General features: G+C 40.5%; 1 protein-coding gene across 4 annotated transcripts in view; it reads left to right on the top strand.

The window, feature by feature from the left end:
* LOC137787243 (protein diaphanous homolog 3-like) overlaps positions 1-24,633 on the top strand; it is a 155,362-nt gene that overhangs the window by 35,486 nt on the left and 95,243 nt on the right. For all 4 annotated transcript variants that reach the window (XM_068579607.1, XM_068579599.1, XM_068579581.1 and 1 more), the window contains 8 exons: positions 671-781; positions 1,272-1,390; positions 1,598-1,714; positions 4,947-5,065; positions 5,152-5,216; positions 6,215-6,319; positions 7,811-8,125; positions 11,284-11,398. In XM_068579607.1, coding sequence (XP_068435708.1) covers positions 671-781; positions 1,272-1,390; positions 1,598-1,714; positions 4,947-5,065; positions 5,152-5,216; positions 6,215-6,319; positions 7,811-8,125; positions 11,284-11,398 — 1,066 coding nt within the window. The remainder of the gene's footprint in view (positions 1-670; positions 782-1,271; positions 1,391-1,597; positions 1,715-4,946; positions 5,066-5,151; positions 5,217-6,214; positions 6,320-7,810; positions 8,126-11,283; positions 11,399-24,633) is intronic.

The following is a 24,633-nucleotide window of genomic DNA, read 5'->3' on the forward strand; positions in this document are numbered from 1 at the left end:
TAATTGTTACCATCTTAATAAAACAGGGGCAATGTTTTCTCGACAGACATTGCACCCCAGGGACATGTCCAGAAGAAGATTTTGTGACACTTTGCAATGCTACCTATGCATACCTATTATAATATTCAAATTATACTTTGAAGACTGGTAATAACTCAACTTGAGTGCCATGACACAAAAATAGGGTGCATAATCAAAATTACAATGAAGCTGAAAACATCTGAATACCCGTCCTTGGCTTTAGCATAGCCATACCCTATTTTCACACATGAGTGGATTGCTTCACTGGTCAATAATTGATTTTTCTGTCTGTGTTTGCCTGGCTAGTTGAAGAGTCACAGGATGCGGCGGTCCCTCAGCAATAAACCAAGCTCATCGAGGAGCGAAAAACAGCTTCCAAAAGAGCGCATTTGCCCTTTAATTGACTGTTAGTTTGTTTTGTGTGTATGGATGGGACTGCAGTTGTTGCATTAATATTAAAATCAGCACCCCCTGGTTGGTGGCTGGAGAAAATAGACATGCATTAGTTATGGTCTTCTGCTTCCAAGGGACATAACTCATTTAGAATGCATGTGGGCATGCTTTTCATCAACTTCTTGAAGAAGTCCATCATCTCTTTCTCTGGTTCTCTCTCTCTCTCTCTTTGTTCTGTGTACCCTTCATGTTGCAGGTGGCATGCATGCAGCTCATCAATGCACTAGTAACATCCCCTGATGAGCTGGACTTCAGGCTGCACATCAGAAATGAATTCATGCGCTGTGGCCTGAAAGAGATATTGCCGGTAAGCCTGCGCACACACACACACATGCACCTGCACACAAACACATTGTATTAATATTTAAATGAGTTGTCCACTTCACTGGAATATTGTAGATTTGCTCCAGCAAATAATTTATGAAACAGAGGAGAGTTTGCACGTCCTCTGCCTGTGCCATCGCCCACAATCCAATAAAGTTTCTAGTGCCTTGGCTAATAATCTTCCTACTGGCTTTTATGCCATCTACCTAACTTATTTATCTGTTGTAAACATTGTTGCAATAGCTGCCAAGACAACAAAATAAATTAAAGCGAGGAGCAGGTCCCTCCACCTGTTTATCATCATTCTTAATAGTGTTTATGACGAGCTTCTAGTCTTCACTTGAGCTTGATGCTTTGCTTTTTGGTGCCAACGTCAGAGGGAATCTCAAGCATATTTCTCTGATTTATTTTGCTTTATCACGATCTCTTTAAAAAAAATCTGTTTTACCTTTTTCCCGCCTTTATCCCGGCAGCAACTTACAACCATTAGGAATGAGGGCCTTGACATTCAGCTCAAGGTGTTTGAGGAGCACAAAGAAGAAGACATGATGGAGTTCTCTCACAGGCTGGAGGACATCAAGAGCGAGCTGGAATATCCTTGTCATTATTACAAATAGACACGTGTACCAATAAGTTCTAATTCGGTGTCTGTTTTTTGTCAATGTGGCTAACATGTGAAACACTTAGTCATCCAGCTGAGGTCAGTTCTATTCTAATTTCAGTATCATCTTCTTTATTTAAATGTGAAATGCAGTGTTTAGATTTTTGTGTTTGTTCAAAAGTCCTTGACTCTCTGCACTGATGTCGGGGACGTGTTCAGTATTGTGCAGAGTATGGTTAAGGACAGCAGTGCGGAGCCCTATTTCCTCTCAATACTGCAGCACCTGATGCTCATACGCAACGACTACTTGGTCAGGTAAAAATCAACACAACACAAAAAAACACACACGATACTCGCAGAACATTAATTATCTAAAGTGTACTGAAGCTTGAATTTTTTTTTATTCACTGTATGACCTGGACTTTCTCTATTTTCTTTTAATCATCTCTATTTACTAGCTCTGCTATTTTTCTTCATATTTTTCGTAATATAACGTATGGTGTGTGAAAAATGATAACTGATATATAGAGTTTTAATCACTCATTTTAGCCAAAAGCACACGCGAGCAAAGGTCTCAGCAGCTTTTGAACACTGGTAATGATGTACACTGGTGTAAGGCTTATGTTTTGTTGGGGTCTCACCCGCTAAACTCTACTCAATGACATTGGTTAACAAAGAGAATGGTGTCTCTTTCATCTCTAGTCAATCTATAGCAGCCGTGGCTCCAGAGTGTTTCTCATCTCCTATTAATGGCACTTTTCAAAGGCTTATTTTCTGCCAGTTCTCTCGCAGCAGGGTGTGGGTTAAACCTTGGCTTGATCAAAAGATGGAGCGCTAATCTGAAGAATATGAAATGCCTCACCTGCAGTTTTTCTCCCACCCAAAATCAACACCTGAGCTGTTTGGCTAGATTACAGTCACAGTTGTAGTTTTAATTATTCATGCATTATTGCAGATAGTTAAATATTATGATTTTTCTTTGGAATCTACTGCCTAAACAATTGGTCAATTTACCATTTTCTAAACCCCTCTACTGAAAATCAAATACTCATGTCCAATAAAGCTGAGTAACTGTAACAAGGCAAGGCAGTTCTGTCAGTTTTATTATTCCTGTATAAAGACTTATTTTTTTTCAAAAAAGGTGAGCAAAAAGGTAAAGGATGGTTTTAACTGTAGGTCGGTCTGCTCTAACCTAAGCTGCTAACGTTGATATGCCCAGCAAGCGAACCACTTACCACTTACTTATATCATCGAGTTACCTAACCCAGAGACGCTTCCAGGGTCGAGAAGCATTGCATAATTTGTAGGGTTTATAGGTTATGTCAAAAAGAGAGAAAAATACAATCCCTGTTTATGACAGCACACCCAGTCTATAACCGTTTCTGAGTGTTTTCTCACTGTGCGGAAGCCAGTACTGGATGCCATCAGAGTTAGGGTGCCATTAGCGTCTCTCTCTTGCTCTAAATTGGATCTGTGGAGGTTTACACTCCAGCTGCACAGCCAAACTCGTTAACCAAGAGAGCGTTACGGACGTCAAATTCTTTTGCGAGTCCTCATCCTAAAAGCCTGTTCTCTTGAAAGCATGAGTGCTCACTCTTTTGTGCTTATCTAAGTATGTGACTTATTAAGCAACTTCACAGGGTTATACCACAATAAAACGGAAGTCTTTGTGCATTAGTAATTGTGACGGCCACTTTGTGATGGCCTCCTTTTATGGCCTCAGTGACTCATAAATCAATAAAAAGATCATACCATTAAAAATAATTGCTGTAGTTGTCATGAAAGCTAGTTTCAACACATACGAGACAAAACACATGTATTGACAACGTCACCTTTTCCATTTCATTATCAGAAGTATCAAGACTAAGGTTGACAAAAACGTTTGTTAGTTTTCACTTTTTCTTCATAGCATTTGATTATCCTCAAGGCAAACACATTGTAAGTGCTAGATATTCTGAAAATTGTGTTGATTGTTAAATGCATCATTTAATGCCATGGGTGATTGCATAATTTCATCCTCATTCTCATCAGACTTTCCTTTAGTCGGCTTCAAGTATTTCTTTTTAGAATACATTTAAATAGTTTTCCTCCGGCAGTTCCGTTCCCTTGATATAATTGATTTTCAGCATTGGCATATATGTCGTCAAAGCTCACGTGATCCTTTTTTATGCACGGCATCTCTCTCCTGACGAACTGGTGTAGTGATCTTTGATTTTAAGCATGAAGAAATTCCCTTTTCACACAGGGCTCTTAAAGTCAGTGATGAAGGGAAACAGCAGCAGTTTGACTGACAATACGCCTTATTTCATTTGATCGTCAGTGTTTTCATCTTCATTCAGACAATAATTCCATCAGTTCACCTTCTAAATAATAGACATTGTATTTATATATGTCAGATTCTGTCTCATTTTTCCGGAGGAGATGGAAGGCTTTATCCCTGATTATAGAAGTTTGTCGGTCTCGAAGTTTGAGTTAATGATGTGTTGAAGGGATTTGGACTCAGTGACATTGTTGTAATATAATGAGCAGATCAATCGGACATTTTCCCTTTACATTGCAACAGCACTGTGTCCCCCAGCCTTGCAGGTAATCTGCTGTTGCATTATAATATCTCCTCTCTCTTCTTTTGGCATGCCTCTAGTTATTTTGTGATCATTGCCTTCGACAGAGTCACTTGAAACAATTTAACCACCATTACTCAGCACCTAGTAATAGGTCGTTGTGTATTTCCTATTGTTCAATACAATTGTTCACAGTTCTTATATTGAGGTGTGAGTCATGTATAAATTAAAGTTAAGAGTTGTTTTTAAAGAAACCAACCCCCCCGTCCCATCCCTTTAACTTGTGCACCATCCTATTGTGTTCACCATGCTATAGTGCCAAGAAACAAGACAGATAGCCGTGTTATTCATCATCAACGAAAGGTTACATTCAGGAATAACAAAGGAAAAGAAACATCAACTGAAAATGTTTCATTCGCCATATTTATTTATAGAATACATGGGGTATACAAGTTACAGGGAACACTGTCTCTGCTCTTCTGTCACTGTGTTCAACCCCCATCATTCTTATTTTTTCCTTTCTTTTGCTATCTATTACCTTTCTCTGGCATTGTTGTGTGGTGGCCTTTGGTGTCTGAGTGCAATAATTCTGGATGGACCCGATTCTCATGTCAACATCGTTAATTATGTTCTTGGAGCAGGTTACATGTATTGTGATGCTGTATTGCCAGCCGGTTTCAAATTGCACCTGTTGTGCGAACATGGGGCTTTGATTTGACTCGCTAATGTGACATGATGGTAAGTAGCCCCAGCTTGCAGCCCCCTGTTATGTGTAGAATCTCTGCTATTGCATATGCAATTACTGGAGACGTCGTTAGGATGGGCCACATTTCCTCACTCACCCTGCTTTTCCCTCGGATATTTAATTTCTTTCATGCCTCACTCTGTCCAGATAACAGCTCTTGCTTAAATGCATACACAGGTCAGATTTAAAAGAAATAAATCAAATACAATTTATCTCTTGTCTCACTTGTCCGGACTCTCAGGCCCCAGTACTTTAAGATCATCGAGGAGTGTGTGTCTCAAATAGTGCTGCACCGTAGTGGCACCGACCCAGACTTCAGCTACCGCAAGCGCCTGGATGTAGACTTCAGCCACCTCTTAGGCAAGTCCCTCACTTCTGGCAGTTTCTGTACATTACAGGTATTTCAATGAAATGTAAATGAGTTTCACTCTGCTTTTCATTTTCAGAGGTGTGCATAGATAAAGCTCGAACTGATGAGTACGAACAAAGAGCTTCAGAACTGGCACAGAAGGCAAGTATTGACCAAAAAACTTTGATTTTAATCCCCCTACAGATCCACTACATTGTGCCAAAACAGACACTGCTGAGGCATTTATTCTAATTTGTTTAGAATAATGACTATCTTTTTAGATAACAAAACATTAACACTGAAGTAAACATGGCATTGACGACTCCTGGGACCTTGTATTCGTACTGTGTTGAAACGATAGCTCTAGCTTGAGAACCATTTAAAGTCAACACTTAGCAGAAAATTACTTTAAAATGCTCTTTGATTCTTTCTTTCTTTCTAAAAAAAAAGGAAAACCAAAAGGTAGGTCTTTTAAAAGTCAGTATTACTGGTTCTAAAATAATAATCAAACTGATTACTTAAAAATTGTACAATCAAGGAGAGTTAAAAGCTAAATAAAAAGGTTATTTCTTGTCAATAACAATTGGTACATATGCTCTAGATTTATCAGTTTGAGAACATGTATGTATGTATGTATGTATGTATGTATGTATGTATGTATGTATGTATGTATGTATGTATGTATGTATGTATGTATGTATGTATGTATGTATGTATCTATCTCAATCTTGTTCTCTGTACGGTTTATTGTGTCCTACACCCGAAGCTACTACACTAAGGTTGATTGTTTTATGTTTGTAAATGTATCTCTCCACAATGCAAAAACAGTATTTTGCACACATGCTTGTGAAACGTGTGAGGTCAAATGGATTGGCTGCTGGGATTTATTAAAGTCAGGGTCGCAGCAGGTCGTACATCCTGATTAGAAGGATGGGCTCACTGATTGGCATGTGTGTTCGATAATTAAAAGGTTTTATTAATGAGTAGGACGTAAACAAAACAATAACAAAAAATTGTTGACATTAAATCAGGAAACGAAGGTAATCAAGGTGAATAGAATGTTGATTTTATGAAATAATTACACCATTAGTCTTGAAACATTTACAACAAATACGTTTTTTATTTTATGTCCTTGACGCATTGTGCGTTTCTCTTTCCAGGTTGAAGAGGAATTTCTAAGTAGACAGCAGGCGCAAGCTCAGCTGGTTAAGTGTGATGAAAAAATATCTGAACTCCAAGCAGAGCTGCTGGCCTTCAGATCCCAGGTAAACGACCAGTGTTGTATTCAGTGTCCTCTGTAGTGAATTGTGTTCATTCTTGACTCGTGAGATATGAGAAAATGCTAAATTGGATTACTCAACCAACCGCATTTAAATGTTTAACTTTTATATGAAGTGTTTGGGGTTCTGTTTTTTTTCATCTGCCGGAGCCTGCAGTTTGGGTTGACGTGGAGGTTCTACTGACGAGCTGACACTAAGAACATTGACCAGTCCCTATGTTGGCCATTTTTGAATCTCTGATCTTTATCCCACGAGAGGAAATTGTTCTAAAAGCAATTTATTCTGACAACCCTCTTCAACACCCTCTGCCCCCCAACACTCCACAGAGTTGCTTCCAAGCTCTGGCACTGCAAGATAACTACACGCTCCGAGAGGAGAGGAGAACCTCCTTTTTTTATTTTCCCCGATAATTTTTCAATTTGAGTGAGCAAACAGAATGAATACTCAATAGTACCTCGGTTCGAATAGCGGTTGTACATTTAGCAAACACGAGTGTACACACACACACACATACACACACACACACACGCTCTGTCTCGCTGCCTTTGTCCGTCTGTGTCAATCTAACTCTTACCGACACACACGCTCGTAACGCTTGTTAAATTGGCAAAGGAGTTCTTCCCTCTAGAGGCAAGTGGCGGAGTAAAGGCTCGGGGCTGACCTTTAGTGTGCGTCTTTAATCTAAAACCGGTGCATGGATCAATAAGCCATTTGCTCTGTATAATACAATTTATGGGACATTGTAGCCTCAGTTCTAACATTTGATTTTTAGCTTGACAAAAAATAATATAAAACAAGAGAAAATAATCATTGTGGAAAGGTTCTGGATAAGAATATTGATAGTTTTTGAGCATTTGGGCTCTGCATGATGGTTGAAAGACCACGCCTCCGTTATCCACAGTGTTATTAAAGTGGAAAGCATATTGTGCGTCACACTTGGCAGATGCAGCATTTAGTTTGCTTCCATTTTATTTTTCCACTTTTTTGAAAATGTGAATTCACCACACATTTTATTTATCCAGGAAGGGGTTCTTGCTGTCTTTAAATTCTGAATGAACCCCCCCTAAGAGACTAAAATCAAGAATGACTTGATTTCAGCATCATCACCATTACAACAGTATGACATCCTAATGTGTTTTTAATAGTTTTTTGGGATGTTGGTGAAGTTCTCTAGAGCTACAGCACATTATGCTTCGCCTACACAGACAGCATTTTCATTATAATAATCTTGGATTTGGTATTTGAGATTTGGTGATCATGGTAAACAAAAAACTAAGTATTTAAGTGCCCAGGTCCAGGGTAACTCAATAGTGCCTCTTTGTTTTGGCAGTTAAATATCAATGTAAGTCAGTTTCTTTTATTAAGGCCACCGTGGGCATTTTTGAGGCAATTTTTGAGTCAAGAAATTTCACCTTTGCCAAAAATGAGCATTCATTTTTGTATCAACACTTATATGTTTTCTCGCTGCCTTTTCAGTTTGGCGCTGTACCTGTGGTTCTGTCCTCTGACCATGTTGGACAAGCATCATCTTCCTCAGCGCTCCTCTCTGGGCCTCCACCACCTCCCCCCGCACCTGGCATGCCTCCTCCCCCTCCTCCGCCTCCTTTACCTGGTTGTCACGCCCCACCTCCTCCACCCGGAGGGCCTCCTCCATTTGGTGCTCCCCCTCCACCTCCTCTAGGGTTTGGGGGTGGCCTGGGATCCCCCACTCAGCATGCGCTGCCTTATGGCCTCAGGCCGAAGAAGGACTTCAAGCTTGAGACCGCCATGAAGCGCCTCAACTGGTCCAAGGTGAAACACTGCAAGAACTGTCTAATCTTTTCCCGTCCCCATTTTTATGCAATCCAATTTGATATGCCACTAACCAAAAACAAATCAGCAAGTTAATCTACAGTATGAAGAGAGCGATTAGAGATGTTTTCCCGCTGGATCATAGTTAACAAAAAGTTTGGGACAAGAAAATGAAAAATTGAGGCCAGATATTCATAGTGGCCTTTTCCTTTGCTCCGGCTTCCTTTGTTCCTGATGTTCGTTGGCAGAACCTGAACAGTACAGATGTTTTTCTAAGAATTAAACAACAACTTCCTAACTCTGTGCCAAGCAAGTAATAATAATTGAAAATAACAGATGATCAGATGCTGTTGTCAGAGCAGCCTTAGTGGTACCTCCGCAGATGTTGTTCTCTGCAAAGCAATATTGGTTCACACCTCAAATGATATTAGTTTGTGGTTTGATTAATAATTGAAACCTCGGCTGTACAGCGGTACAGGTGTTCGGCAAACCAAACCATATGCTTGCAATTTGAAAGTGACATGAGGAGGACCTGTCTTATGGCACAGCTGTACGAGGCCCCCACATGTGGTTATGTTTGGGACCAAGCTGTTTGGAATTTTCTTCAGTAATAAGACTTCAAACTTCTAAAACTTGCTGAGCCACTCAGCAAGTTTTAGAGTAGTGACTGAAAACTTGTGATTAGAGTTCAGTGACAACACTGTTTTTGACCGACAGGAAATTGTGAAAACAGTTGGCTTTCACTTTTCGTACTGTGTTCGCAAACAGTTGTCGACTGCAACATATAGCAGATATAAGCCCACATGGACATCCCCCTTCAGGCCGGGTTTCACTGGACTCCACAGAGACCTTAACTTCAATATTCACAAACATTTTAACCCAACCAGGTTGTAGCACTTATGCATTAAGTAATAACAACATATGGAATGATTGTTGATGAGCCTCGAAAGGTTCCAAATATTTGTATTGTAAACTACATGAATTGATAGACAAAGTTGCGTGATTGCACTCAGAAATAATAAACACCTCGGTGAGACACCCATTCCAAAAAGGATTTATCATTTTTTTTAAATTTGGTTTTACATTACATTTAGCTGACGCTTTTATCCAAAGCAACTTACAATAAGTGCATTCAACTGTGAGTACAAACTCGGAACAACAAGAATCAGGAACAAGTACAATTTCTTTATTAAAGTCAAACTACAAAGTACTATCAGTTAGTGCCATTTAAATGCTACTAAAGTGCTACTACTGCTCTACCTTCCTTCTTAAGGTGTTGTCAAAAAAGATGTGTTTTTAGTTTGTGACGGAAGATGTAAAGACTTTCTGATGTCAATGTGGAGCTCATTCCACCGGGAGGAAGAGCCAGGACTCCAGTCGTGACTTTGAGTGTTAAGCTCGGAGTGACGGCGCTACAAGCAAATTGGCAGAAGTCGAGCAGAGTGAACGACCTGGGGTGTATGGTTTTACCATGTCCTAGATATAGATCGGACCCAATCTGTTCATAGCACGGTACGCCAGTACCATTGTTTTAAAGCATATGTGGGCGACCACCGGTCACCAGTGAAGGGCACGGAAGAGCGGAGGAGTGTGGGTGAATTTCGGGAGTTAAAGACAAGTCGAGCTGCTGTATTTTGGATGAGCTGTAGAGGTTGGATAGCACTAGCAGGTTGACCTGCCAGGAGGGAGTTACAGTAGTCGGGGCGTGAGATGATCAGAGCCTGGAGGAGAACCTGTGCCGCCTTCTGAGTGAGAAGGAGACATATTCTCCTGATGTTGTACAGCATGTATCTTCAGGAGCGTGTTGTTGTGGTGATGTTGGGAGTCAGGAAGACTTGACTGTCTAGAGTCACACCAAGGTTCCTGGCAGTCGGGGTCTGGACCAACATTGAGTTGTTGAAGGTAATAATCAGGTCGCGGGTGGGAGAGCCTTTTCCTGGAAGGAAAAGTAGTTCAGTCTTATCAGGGTTCATTTTCAGGTGGTGTGTGGACATCCACTAAAAGATACCAGTCAGACAAGCAGAGATGGATGCTGCTACTTGTGTTTCTGATTGGGGAAACGAGAGGATCAGTTGAGTGTCATCAGCATATCTATGGTAGGAAAAGCTATGCAAGCAAATGACAGAGCCAAGAGACTTGGTGGAGAGATAATGATCTGTTGGTTCATTGTGTCTAAGGCAACGGAAATAAAAATGAGGATAAGGACAGAGGACAGAGAGGCTGCTCTAGCAGTGTGAAGCTGCTCAGAGACGGTAAGGAGGGCAGTCTCAGTTAAGTGGCCTGCCTTGAGTCCAGACTGGTGAGGGGTCCAGAAGGTTGTTCTGGTGGAGAAAGGAGGAGACTTGGTTAAAGATAGCTCGCTCCAGAGTTTTGGACAGAAAGGGAAGGAGAGAGACTGGTATAGAGTTGTTGACTTCCGAAGGCTTGAGAGTGGGTTTCTTTAGGACAGGGTTAACTCTTGCCTCCTCCAGGGGCTGGATAACGGCCAAATGAGAGGGAGGTGTTGATAAGATGAGTGAGAAAGGGAAGGTCAGAAGCAATACACTGGAGAATGTGAGATGGGATGGGGTCAATTGGGCAGGTGGTTGGTCGGGCAGAGGTTACCCATGTAAGAACTTGATTGGGAGACAGAGGTGAAAGAGGAAAGCAAAGATAAAGAAGATAAAGTTAATGGAGGGGAAGTTGTAGAAGAAGATAGATTACAAAAAACATAAATGACATACGCTCCTCATTCACTAAAGTAGTCAACAAAGTAGCTTTCCTATCTGGAGGTTTGTATTGAGCTCCTGACTCATTAACAGTGAATGTTTTATTACATGCACACAAACCACTTTGTAAGTCAAGGGTTTATAACTAAACAGGTCATAATTCCCCCTATTATATCTACTCTATATTTGCTGTGAAAACATCTTCAAATAAGTGTATTTATTTAAGCTTCTCACAGCTCGGGACGCCAGATCAATCGGGGCTTTTCTATTTCACAAATAAACTTGCAAAGCGGGACATACATTTACTCTGGGAACGGGCAGGACTATAGTGCAGCTAATTAATTTAGATTGGTCTTTTTTTATTACTTTGATGTGTGACTAATATCTGCTTCAAATTATGTGATTCTTTATATTGACTAAATGTGCCAAACTGTGGATGTTTGTTTTCAGATTCGTCCCCAGGAAATGTCAGAGGGTTGTTTCTGGGTGCGGGCAGATGAGATCCAATACGCAAAACCAGGATTACTCGGCAGAGTTGCTCTCACTTTTGGTTCACAAAGAACAGGTCAGACTTCCACTTCATGTTTTAAAATGTATTTAATTACCAATAAGACTTTTATTCTGATTTGCCGTCTCTCTTCCTGTCCCGACTTTGTTTCTCCTGACTACAGCGCATCCCATTTTATCACTTTCAATGACTGGATAGTGAGATAGATATGCATGACGGAAGTCATCACTTATTTTTTAGTTTGATTTGATCCAATTTCCTCTTCTGTTTGAAGTGTACAGGTCTTATTAAAGCCACATGAACTGAAAGGCTCCCTCAATTAATTTAAAGTTTTCCTGGCCAATACGTCACTAATTTAGTAATATTGTACCAGTGTATATGGAGCAAAACTAATGTTATGATTACCTCAATGTTACAGTATCTCAACATCAGGGATATATGTTATTAGTATGTAAAACATTACGCTGTAAAGGTCAACTCATGATCACTTCATAGAGCGATATTCAGGCCATGAAACGTTTACGTGGAAAATAATCAATGGAAATAATGCCGAACTTGATCTGAATACACATGTGACTACAGTGTTTTTCAATTCCGGCGCCTTATTAGCAGGTTCAGTACGGTACATATCCGCTGGCAGTCAGCAACTCCTCGCTGAATCAGTCCCTGAGGTTGCCATTCTGTGTTAGATTTTGGTGGGCCATTTTGACTATTCCCGGTGGTAATGCTGCACGATAAGACACTATACAGTTACATCCTCACACATTAGTATGGCTGGCAAGATGTGGAATATTCATGTACAAGGTTGTTGGCATGATTAAAGCTGGAGCAGGAGGTAGCATGAGATGTTATCAGTCTTGTCCTCTCCTGTGCGTGGTCTATTAGTCCCTTCCCTGATGATTTATTCACATGCCTTGTGTTTTCTTTCTTGTCTTGTCACTGACTCAGCTAGCTTATGCCAATTTGAATTATTCATCCAGGTGTTATCTACCTGTCACAACTATATGCTGCCAGCCCCCACTACAAACCAGTACACCCCCTTGTTCCCTACCGTCAAGGTGTTGAATAATGGAGGCAATCTAAATGGCAAGCAGGTAGACAAACAGTCAAGCAGGTGTTCTCTGGAGGGTACAAAGGAACGATGTCCACCTGCAGACAGTTCTTCTCGGTTAGGGTAATGTCCCAGAGCCAGCACACGCTCTCTCACACTGCATTTTATATTTACAGTAATCATGAAACACCTCTCATCATATGGGAAGGCACAGCAAAGAGCTGCCGCTCCGCGGTATTCCAGCCGCCTGGCTTTTTGCCGCTCATGGGTAATGCATTTTAGATTTGCCGAACAACATGAAACACTCGACTAAATCAAATCTGTCTTTGGGTTTGAGTCCATTCTCTTAGTTGTGTTCCTCCTCGGGTCCTCCCGTCCCAGTGGAAGCCGTATAGCAGCGTGAGTCGAACAACTGAACCCAGCTGCTTCCGCTGCCGTGCGTTGGCGAGCGTACGTGCGCTTGTCGTCTTATTAACTCAGCCATGTAGTATCATGTTTCATCTCACTTAAGAGCAGCGGCATCTGGATCAGCATTAAACATTAAAAAAGTACACAGCATGAAATGGCATTCGCTCAGTTTTTCTTATTAAATATTCATTTCTGTTTGGCGATGTTTGCGCCTCTTGCTGTTGTTCTCTGAGAGAAGGCCTGGCTTCCTGTTCTCAGTTTGAATGGGGACATTGCTGCATTTCGAGGCTTTAAACGCCTTTATTTGACTAAGTAGACATAGTCACAGCGACAATATTCTTTACGGCTCCTCTGCTTATGTATTCAGAGTGGGTAGTTTGTTTTTTGGCATAGGGTTAGAGCCACTTCAACACTTTTCCTCTGGGTAAATTGCGGTAAGTGAGTGTTTTTTACTTTTGAGAAAGCAGGTCAGAGCAAACAAAATTAAATAAGACCGTCGTGAATAATATGAGTTGATTCCCGCGCTCGTCTCTCAAATCTCTGCTCATTTGCGGCTAACCTTTGATACAAATGGCCTATCCTAATCACTAAAGACCAGTGGAACCTTTCAATTAGGGCCGACACAGTGAAAAGACGTTCCTCTGCAATGTTTCTAAGGATATATCTTCAGGCTAATGGCGCAATCCCAAAGTGTCTTTAAGCACAGGAGAAGCAACATACTGTGGTATGTGAAGGGGGCTAAAGTAAAAAAGGTGTGTGGAAGTTCATTTATCATGAAAGCTTTGAAAAGATAGCATCCCATTGGGTTTTTAGGTAGACGTTTCTTCTCTCTCTTTTTAAAATTCACAGTGTCACACATACAGGTAGTCTTTTCTTTGCCAAACTCTTTAGCAAGGTTTCATTCGATCTCGTCTCCTCTGAATTTTGGGGAAATTTAGTTTGTGTTATTGACTCAGCCAAAATAACCCGTAATTACTGGGCCTGACAAGAGAAGCACAGATCAATCGATTTTTTTCTGCAAGTTGTAATTCAAGCTCACCGGAAACAGTCGGATATAAAAATAGTCCCACTAAAATTCAGGTATTTTTTGTCCTATTAGTTATCTAATAGACTATATGTACTAATGCCTGACTTTCCACAATTAGCACTCTTCCCAAAAAAAGCCTTAAGTGGTATCTTGTTGCAAATATGAAGTTAAATATCAAAGAGAGATCACATAAATTCAAGTATAGGGCTCATCAGATTCTTGCATACCATATACATTGCTTAATTAATACATTTTAAATGAATAGATTAAAAAATATATAATAATCCATGTTCTCAAGTATTATTTCATTCATTTCCCTGACCTTTTTGATTATTGCTTGTGGTATTATTTCAGTAGCACTATTGAGATATTCAAGCAGGGAATGATATCAAAGTCACAATTTGGGTATCTTGTATTTACGTCAGTGGACACCCTGAGATGCAAGCCGGGGGGGGAAAAATAAACTGGTGAACCCTTTTCTAAGTCTAATATGGATGGTGTTTTCTCTTGTGTTTATGACAGAAGAAAAGGTGAGAGAATTGAGAAAAAAAGAATTGTGCCATGTGCTGATCAAGGTTTATTTTTGTCATACCTATTATGGCCACAGGTGGCTCAAGTGCACCACTACCTCCTCTCAGGGCTTCCGTATGCACCTCAACCTTTAGCATCAGGATCAAACACCTCTACATCCATTTAAGGCAACACTGGTCTCGGGGTGAATGTCACCTATGCGGAAAGCCCGATGCCTCCAGTTTATGTGCACATCAGCCAATATCCAATGCTCTGATTTTTCACTTTACAGATGGCAGACAAAACACAGACAAACAAAATAACTACAAAAACGTTGTTGCTTCCGTAGAACTGCATGGTGCAAATAGGTTTTTGACACACAATGCCCTGTGAATATGCTTCTCAAAATCTTAATTTAAAGTGCATGGAGTGTTACCAAGTACCACGGATGTCTGCACATTTGGCATTTCTGGTTGGATTATTATTTATTTTTTTACACAATTAAAATTCCTATTACTTTTCTCCCAAGTTACAGTGAAAATACATTTATTTGCAGCTCACATTTCAGTTTTGATTCAATAAAAAAACAAATGGTCTGTGAAACAGATCCTTTCAGTGGGGAACGCTATGCTTGCAGTGTTGTAATATTTTCTAACTACTGCTACAGCTGATGTTATTCCGATTACCTGGAGGGATGTGCAACAGGAAACATAAGTGCTATAAATTGAAACATTAAGCGTAACACATGTTTTTTTAAAATAACGTTTGTTACATTTCAGGAAGCAAAATGTTTACAGAATGGATGCGTTAATTCTTTGAGAAAAAACTTTTGAATTGTTTTTTATTTTATCTTTTAGTCTATGCTAAAACAAAAATAAACTTTCCTGCAAACATACTGCACAGTAGGAACTGCTTACACATCTGTTTCCTGAGCTGGAAATAAACCATTTTTTATTCCTTGTTCTTTGAGCATTGATCACAAAGTGTGGAAAAAGGAGGTTCTGTACTTTCATGTTGAGTATGAATAGTTAGGGGTTACCTCAAGTTAAGCATTAGATCTATGAGTGAGGATTGTTTCATTCTGATGAATAATCACAGATTATAAATGAAGCATAGCTAATGATGCTTCAATGTCTGCCTTTGAACTCTAAGCTTTAATATGTTCCCTTGACATCTAAAGGCTTTAATTGCAGTCTTTGTGCTAACTGTCTGGTACACTGAGGGTGGAGTTTGTGAGGAAGGAAAGGAGTCTGTCCTATTACAGCTTCATCAAGGGACTTCAAACGAGAGGGACCAGAACGTGCCATGTGCTGCGGCACGATTACAATTCACTCTGACAAATTGTCTTTTGACCCATGAGAAACTGAAGTGACCGCAGAAATCTGCATTTTGATTGTCCCCCAAACAAGTGGTACTTATATAGAAGTCTTTTTTATTTTATTTTTATAAATGCATAAGGAATTTTATTTTAGTAGAAAATATCCATACGCATCAAATAATTTAAAGTCTCTGAGAAAATAGATTTATATGTTTCAAGCTTGAAGTCTTGAATATTAAGTTTTCTTTCTCCAAACATTCAAATCATTTTGTACGCTTCGCAAATGCATTTCAAAGACGTTTATGCTAAGGCCACGGCTGTGTATGTGTGATGAAAGCACATGTACAGATTTATAAAAAAAAATAAGTGTGACAGACCGGATCTGTACATGGGGAAAAGTCAGTATGTTAATACATGCAATGAAAGCACCGGATCTGTAATATTATGTTCCACTTAGGTGAGCAAACTAAGGCACTGACCTTATCTGATGTGAATATGAGACCATTACCATTGACTATTAATGCCATTGGTGACTCGAATCACTTACCACTGCCAGAACATAAATAGACTATTTCCATGAACGAACACATCATGAGGTTCTGTGGCTCTATGATTTGGACAGACTGCGACTCTGCCCGGTTGCTGCTTTTGATGAGTCTGTTATTGTGAAGAGTTTCATCCCAATGATACTGTGTTTCTTTCTGTAAACTCTTTGGACTGCTGCATTTGGACTGTTGCATTTGGACTGTAACATTGCTTTATATTTAGTGTAATGCTTTCAGTAAAATGTCTGAAATAATGCTTCCCTCAAACATCACTAACCAGCTCTTCTTCTTCTCTTGTTTGCTCTATCTGTTTCTCTCCCTTTCTTCTCTTGCTTTTTTCTTAATTCTATGCTTGCATCTTCTGTTTGGCTGCATGATCTGCCTTCATGTTTGCTCTGGAACAGAAACCAAAGGTTAGTGAATGTGGCTTTCTCCCATTAGTTGCTTTACTCCCCAGTTTACAGATTCAGTTTTGCTTGCTCGCAGTAGAGCCTTATCAAACTCAACTCAATTTCTTTGAAAGATTCTGTTGAATTTTTTTTCCAGTTTACATGGAAGTAGTGTGTTTTACAATCGCAGCACATTTTATCACCACAAAGAGTGTTGCAAATGAACACAATTTCAACAATTTATATAAGTATATATAATGAATACAATGTTAGACAAAATTGCACTATGTATTATAATAAAAGAAAGTGCTTCAATCCAGTTAAAGACAACATACTGTTTAAGACAACAATAAAACTATAAGATATTTAAAAAAAACATTCTACCCTTTTGTAAAAATTAAGTGCTGTAAATTTAGCTGTTAAGTGTTGAATTCTTTATCTTTTTATTGATGACTAACTGGCAACTCCTCCTCCATTGTTCTTGCACTCTCATTGGCTGTGGCTCCCCGTCATGTCCAGATATTAATTCTGCTCAATGAAGCATGTAGTGAGAAATGAATTGCTTCAATTGACTACATTTTCAGTCAACACTGATTTGAACATCCACACAAAAGTGGACACGTTTTCCCATTCATTCCAGATTTCAATTTCAGATATGGGGACATTGTAACCTGCAAATAAATCAGACATCTCGGTTTTGAATTTTTTATTTAGCAATTAAGAAAACTTAATCCCTTCTGATATATTTACTGATATAATTTCCATAACTACATGACTGTGACCTAATGGTATTTGTGTGCAGTATTGGGATAGGATGAATAGGAAATGCTCTACACAATTGACGACGGTCGCAATTAACTCCTCTGGCTGTGCAGGGAAAAATAATGTGACCTAAGGCTGATTTGACTGATCTCTCATACAGCTCTTGGACGCCTTTCATGCTGCATATTCTTCATTCGCAGGACTATCCCTTGCCCTGGGCGTAGAGTTGACCTTGGGATAACGAAGGCCCCGTTCACACACATCGTTAACCCAGGGTTCATGCGGCTCTGCAACTAGCCGTGGGTTAAATTTCCGTTGACTGACACGTGACTGATGTTTACACACTCGAATGATGGCCAACGAGCCCTCGGCTTGTCAGGGTTTGCCCACTTTAGAGTGGCAGTGTGTAAGCTTTCTTAGCCTGGGGGCTAAGTGCAGCGTGAAAAGCCCTACATTGATTGAATTCACCTTGCACTTAGTTTATGTTTGTTGCGCAATCAATGAGATAACTTCTACTGCTTGCACTGTTTCAATGTTCATATCCAGCGCAATTCGTCCGGTTAGCTCTATTTGAGAGTATTGTGGCACATGGACAGACTGCACTACACAGCAGTTCTAAGCTTCTTTGCATTCACATCATTTAACGATAAATGTGTAGTCTGCGTTCAGACTTTAACAGGAAGCTACTGAATAGGTGACTATGTTGGTGGCCTTGCTGTGAGCTCTTAGCAGTGAAGCCAATTAATAGGTATTGACATTTCTGTGTCTTTCCTTTGGTATTGTATTCATAATCTCTTTGCCTGAGGTTTATGCAATGGCCTCACACTCTTTTTTTTTTTTTGGTTGAGTAACCTAGATTAGTACTAATTTCTTTGGCGTGTTTATACTCAGATAAAACATTACAAAAGGTAACATGTTAGGTCAAACCCCTTGAGGATGTTCATAATAATATTTACTTGGTGGTGTCAATTAAAATTGAAAAGCTCTTATCATCTTGCCGAGTGAACTCGTAATAGAAAACTAGGAATATTGAGAGTTTGAATTGCGATGATGAAGTGTTTCCCTTTCTAGAAGCGCTGCAGTGTCACAGTAATTAGTAGTTATTTGCATTAACGATTGGACTGATTACTTCTCTGAAATCCATACAATTTTAATCACTAACATTTGAAGACGCAAGGGCGAGAAAGAAACTGCCCTTTTACTTGTTTTGCTCCCTACTTTTTAAGAAAAAAAGGAGAAACAAATCTAGTGAGTGGACTCCCGAAGAGAATGCTGACGGCTCTCAGATCTTTCAGCAGTTACTGTGGTTTTCTCCGATAGCCTTCGTAGAAGCTCTATGCGTCAATAGATGGAGATGAAACATGTATAGCAGGACTTTCCTCTGGGTGTTTGCTAAAGATGGGAAATCACAGAATGTTTTGGAGACGCTGGCGGGTGGGAACTGAACGATATGTGAAATATTTTTTATTGGAGGCTACTCTAAGTCATGTCTTTTTGCATTTCTACCAGCAGTAAATGTACTTTCTTTTAAGTCTTGCATGAAGTTGCAACAGTGGAAACAAACCAGTAGAGCACCTCAGTTTCTGCTCTGAAGTATTAAACAAAAACTGCGATAAGCTATGTCAGGCTTTGGCTACGCACACAGTTCATGTTCGGACACATTTATTGATTTTGGTCAATTCATGGGACTTGTTCATAGTGAAAACGTTAAATGAACAGCCTTGTCCCTGAAATGAAGAGTGTTCTTCTTGGCATTTTATTGATTTGGCCTATATGTCCATTTTCTTAACATTTCTCAATGATATCAGTTTCTAAATTTTTAAGGAAATGTAAACACAGCATATTTACCGTTTCTAAATAGTTGACCTTGTTTGGCTTTGTTTCCCATAATGTCAGAGAAGCTATTGGTTTTGTTCTAACAAGTCTAAACATGTAATAGTAACATATTTTGGGAAATCGTGTACATACGGATGCTACAGTGTTGATGGAGAGTTTTCTCTACCTAACTATACATGTGTTAGTGCTTTTATGCCTGGGTCTACATGTGTTGTAGACAAGTGTCTCAAATACCAATTGACACTTGAGACCCCCTGAAAGCCTCAGCAGCAACATTTTCGGGGGCACCGGGTATTCATTTTTCAAATTGCTAAACATTTATTCACAAATATGACGGCAGACCTTCATTTTGTGGTGTAATAATGAAAACCTGCTTGTTTCTGGGAGGCCTTCTTCCACGAGGGACGCTTTTAAAAAATCTCTGCAGTGTTGACATACATCAGGCCTCTGTGGTCCGTTCTTCTTTTAAGTTCAGATGGAATGTGTTTCAATGTCCAGCCGATGTGAGGAAGAGGGGGGAGGGCGAGGATTGTGTAGTTGTGTGCAAAGTGTGTGTAGCCTAGTTGATTGCTTTTGCTTGCATCCATGAAATCTTATTGAGTCTCTGTGAGGAGAATTAAACATATCAAGTGGGAGGGACCCCCTGCTGGCCACCAGGTAATATGTACGCTTGTAGTTGCTCATATTGGCTAATTTGCTTCCCATCCTGACCTTGATAGAGGGTCGAAATATACTTTTTCTGGCCATTTGCTGGTGTAACAATACAATGTATTTCTTACCTGTAAAATATATTTTGTATTATGTGGAGATGAATGTCAAATTTACATTTTACTAAGTCAATTTATTTTTGCACGCTTGCATTCATGGTCTCAGCAGAGGTCTGATAATTTACATCTGGAATAAACCAGCCTTTTCTTTTCCATCTCTGTGTTTATCGAGAGACGGCATCGAGATAGATTCATCACCATAGTGCTGGGAAAATGAGCATGAAGAGAGCTGCCCTTTCCCGGGGCTTCTTTTCGGCTAATAAATAACATCCAATTAGACGCAACTCTCAAAGATCACAAAATCAGTTTGCCATTTCTCTCCAGGATACAGGCATCTGCTAATAACCTACCTCTTTTTCAAAAGTCACAGCACTGCATCTAGAAACTGAATGGGTGTTGGCGAATGAAATTGTAAAAAAAAAAAAAAAGAGAAATAATTCTGTTCATAGCTTTATTTACTAGGCTTCAATGTGTTAATGCCAACATTAAAAGATCTCTCTGATGGGATTACGAGCGCATTCATCAAAGGCTGACATTAGATGCAATGTCATGTAAATACAAACACGTAAAATGGGCTTAAAATAACCTCTTCTTATTCACATCGCGTCTCCAAAGCTGACACTACACAAGTAGTAATACTGCAGTTGCTATTGCTGGGTACTGCGCTTAGTTCTCTACTACTGTAGTTATCATTTCCAGTTCTGTAATATCCCAATAACCAATATTATTTATCTCTCTCTCTGTGTGTGTGTGTGTGTGTGTGTGTGTGTGTGTGTCCGTTTCCACTTAATGTGTTTGTTACAGAAATATTGCCAAGATACTGGGTGTGCAAAAAGCAGCCCAGCGGTCGACATACGTTAGTAATAGGATCTGCCTTCTACAGCTGTGCACTACCTGGCTGGGGGCATTAGGTAAAAAGCAATTATGGCACATGACATTTGTGTGGCGAGTGAAGCTACATTGTTTGCTTTAAATCTCAAGACCAGTTATGAAATGTGTTCTATGTACATTTCATAACTGAATGCTGAATACATTTCATTAGTTTGTTGCATTGTCACATTGTTATCCTAATTTAGCCTTAAACCAATTACTAGTGGTCTTTGTTTCAACTCCTTGGCAATTTGTATTTGTTTATTATGTATGAGGTTAAAAATCATTGCGCATCGTTTCAAAGTGTTACGTATCACATACGTCCACAATAACGCTTGTAATATTGTACAGTGTAGTTCAGCATGAAAGCCTCAACATAAGTTGCTTTTTAATGAATACATTGTTAGAAGTGAGGGTATGGGTATTAAAACAGGATGCTTCACAAGTGTCCCCCTTTTTATGTCCCCTGCTGTAGCAGTGAGGCCTGTGTTCTCAGTAGCTCTCCAGATCAATGTAGCCTGTCAAAGAGAACGTTGAGGAAAGACTAGCTCTCTTCCCACTGCGCGCATGCTGTAAAAGATAATTAGACAGCCCATTTCCATATGATTATAATAGCTGGGGCTGGAAGCGTGTTTGTGTGGGTTTTGTCAGCCTGCACAAGCAGATTTGGGGGCGATTACTTGACGGAGGTTGCGATTGTGTGCGGGGGAGGTCAAGCTCATGTGGGTGTTTTGAGTGGTTCAGAAGTGCACATGATCAAGGCTGCCATGTGGAGGTAAAGATCACGGTCAGAGCTGACAGCTTTGTCGTGACTTGTCAAACTCAGACCCATAATAAATCCATGATCATTCAATCCCATGCTTCTTCTGTGTTTCACCCCTAGACTTGTCTACAAATTGGAGCCCCTTAACATTACCATGTGGCGATGGTTAATAGATCTCTTGAATTCATGGTGGGTGTACTTCTTGGAACCGCAGTAACTTTTGTGGTCTGCTGTGCAGAGTAAGTAGTGGGCTATTGAATCGCATTAAGAAAAAAAAAAAAAAAAAGCCGCTGAGGAACCTTGTGGACACCAAAAGGGAATTATGAAGAGATCTAGGACGAGAGAAGATGCGGCTCAAAGGATAAAAAAGACGGGGTAGGTGGCCTTTTAAAGAAGAACAATCAAATGTTTGAAGGAGGCTAAAAAAAGTTTTTTAAATTGACATTCATTTAATTTTTCTTGAGCTGAAAATAAATGTCTCAGCAGCACTTGGATGGAACTGTAATGCAATGCATAGGTTAGACGTGTCTAGTTGTTTAGCCGCTATAATTAGCTGCTAACAGGACTTTGTTACACGGCAGAACCCGCCACTCTGCGTATGTGAGGGTGGCAGCGTGGTGTCCATCCTCACTCACACTGTTGTCTCGTTAGCACTGCTTTCCTTCTGCTTCATATGTGCTCACATCAAATGGACTTTCTTTCTTCTCCTGTTCGCTGTCTCTCTTAGGCTTTTGCTGTGGCATTTTGAAGAACATCATTAGTTCTGTAATGACTTTTCATGGGGCTGCAGAAATTATGATCATCAAATGCATAATCATTAAAGGCTCTTTTTTATTGTTGTTAAAAGGGAAGCGCTGGTCACATGGCTTTTTTTATTATAAATTGTTTCTTACAATGTACAACATACTAATGTGGTTTGAATCGCTATATTGCTCGCGATTCAAACACATCCTGGTTATAAATGGCTTTATGTGTTGGCAACACTGGCTCCTGCGTACAGCAATTCTTTTTTTTGAGCAATCACTGAGGCACATTATGCTTACACACACACACACACACACACACACACACACACACACACACACACACACACGCACACACACAGTCATTGTCTCCCATCTCTTTTTTTTTAAGTGTGGTTAACCTTCTTCAGTTTTTCAGCATTCCTTTAACTCCCCCATTGTTTTGTTCTCTTTCTCTCTTCTGCCACAGTTTCTCAAGCATCAGCACCTCACTTTATTCCCAATTTGTGTTTTTATGTTCCCATATCAACAAAGTAATGGGCTGGCTCGTTAAAAACACATTTGCTTTCGAGACTTTATTCTTCTGCTGTGATTTTTCATCTACACGTGTAGGATTGTGTACGCAGGGGTGGAGGCAGGGGCAGGGGTGGTGGTTGAGGGAGTGTTGGAGGAGCGTTGGAGTGTTGAAGGGACAGCCTCGGATATGTTTTCAACAGCACCAGGAGAAAACAGGAAAATGCCAAATGATTTCAGACATGGATGATTTAGGCTGCCATCAATCCACTGAATGACTCGGGAAATGTTAGGTTGAGCTTAACAACTGTTTAGATCGGACTGATGCTGTCACATAGTGAAATGAAATGGAGATAATAATGCCTCATACCTGACATGACGGAGCAGTCAAAAAATACTAATTTTGGTACACACACACACACACACACACACACACACACACACACACACACACACACACACACACACACACACAGAGGCCATTGGTAGCCTGTCAAGAGGCCTTTAGAGGGCACTATTCCACTGAGAATAGAGCACCGGCAAAAAGCATCCCCACAGGCGGGTACATACTCATTAACAGTGGACCTTTCGATTTAGTGTCAATAATTTAGGTCCATATTTGCGGGATCTATTTTTAAATGTGCGAACTCCCAATTTCTCTTTGTAGGGTGCGTCTGTTTGTTTTGTGAAAAGAACAATCGACTGGTGTGTTGTCAGTCGAAGATGCTCACGCAGGAGCAATTCCGCTGGTTAGATTAAGAAAAGGATCTTGGTGGAGCAGAGAGGAGGAGAGGAGAGAAAAAGCTTAATGAAGTCTGTTAATTTGCTGCTATCGGAATGAAAGTCTCCGACTAATTATGGCCCTGGGTCATCTAGTCTGGATCACAGGGAGAGGTGGCCCTGCATGGTTCACTTTGATTAGCTCACTCACAACACAGCCCCTCACTTCATTACTCTGATCTCCCTCTCCCGCAACTCACTGGGGTGTGTGTGTGTGTGCATGTGCGTGCGGGAGTGCGCGCCCCCCTCTTTCCATCCGTCTATGTGCAAACAGGGCCATTCGAGCCGCCATGCCGGTGTTAGTCGGAGTTTGTGCAAAGAAGAGGCAGGCGGAGGAAAGGTGAGGTTTGGTCCAAGCATCTACCGGAGGTTGTGCAAGTCTCTAGTGTCCTCCGCCGGGCCGATGAAGTTCAGGCCGTAGCCGCGTCAGAACGGCGAGCCAACAGACAAGCGGTGCGGCCGCTATGACTGTTCGTCTCCCCTCTGTTGACTGTAGAGTTGACAGATGTGTCGGATCGGTGGATTTGTTCACTTGCTGCAGACAGGCCCCCTCCTGTGCATCAGCTGTCTCATAGTGGATTTTGCTTGAGGCGTGTGTGTGTGTGTGTGTGTGTGTGCGTGCTTGTGCGTGTGTGTGTGTGTGTGTGTGTGTGTGTCATATTATCCGTGCTACAGAAACTCCCCTAATAGCAGTGGTTTAAACTTTACCTGCATGGCTGCCTTGATTGGCTATTGGAAACACCACGGTGATTTAATTACCCTTTGAAGACTGCTGCCTTCTCAACTTTCCCCCTCGCCATGCGCTTGTGTATTTGCTTTCTCGGGGGGAGATGATCGGATCACTACAATATGCCATAAATAATAGAGTCTCATCAAGAGAAAAGTCAGCCGACAGTGTGATATCTCCTCAGGAAGTCAGATTGTTGGACAAATATTGGATAAAGTGAATAAACACACAAACACTGTCTGTCGAGTCCTTATTCGCCTAATAACTCCTTAGTATTTGTGTG

This window comes from Clinocottus analis, unplaced genomic scaffold, assembly GCF_023055335.1.
Source record: "Clinocottus analis isolate CAN_PGR_092001 unplaced genomic scaffold, fCliAna1.0.p SCAF_1, whole genome shotgun sequence".
Classification (NCBI taxonomy): Eukaryota; Metazoa; Chordata; class Actinopteri; order Perciformes; family Cottidae; genus Clinocottus; species Clinocottus analis.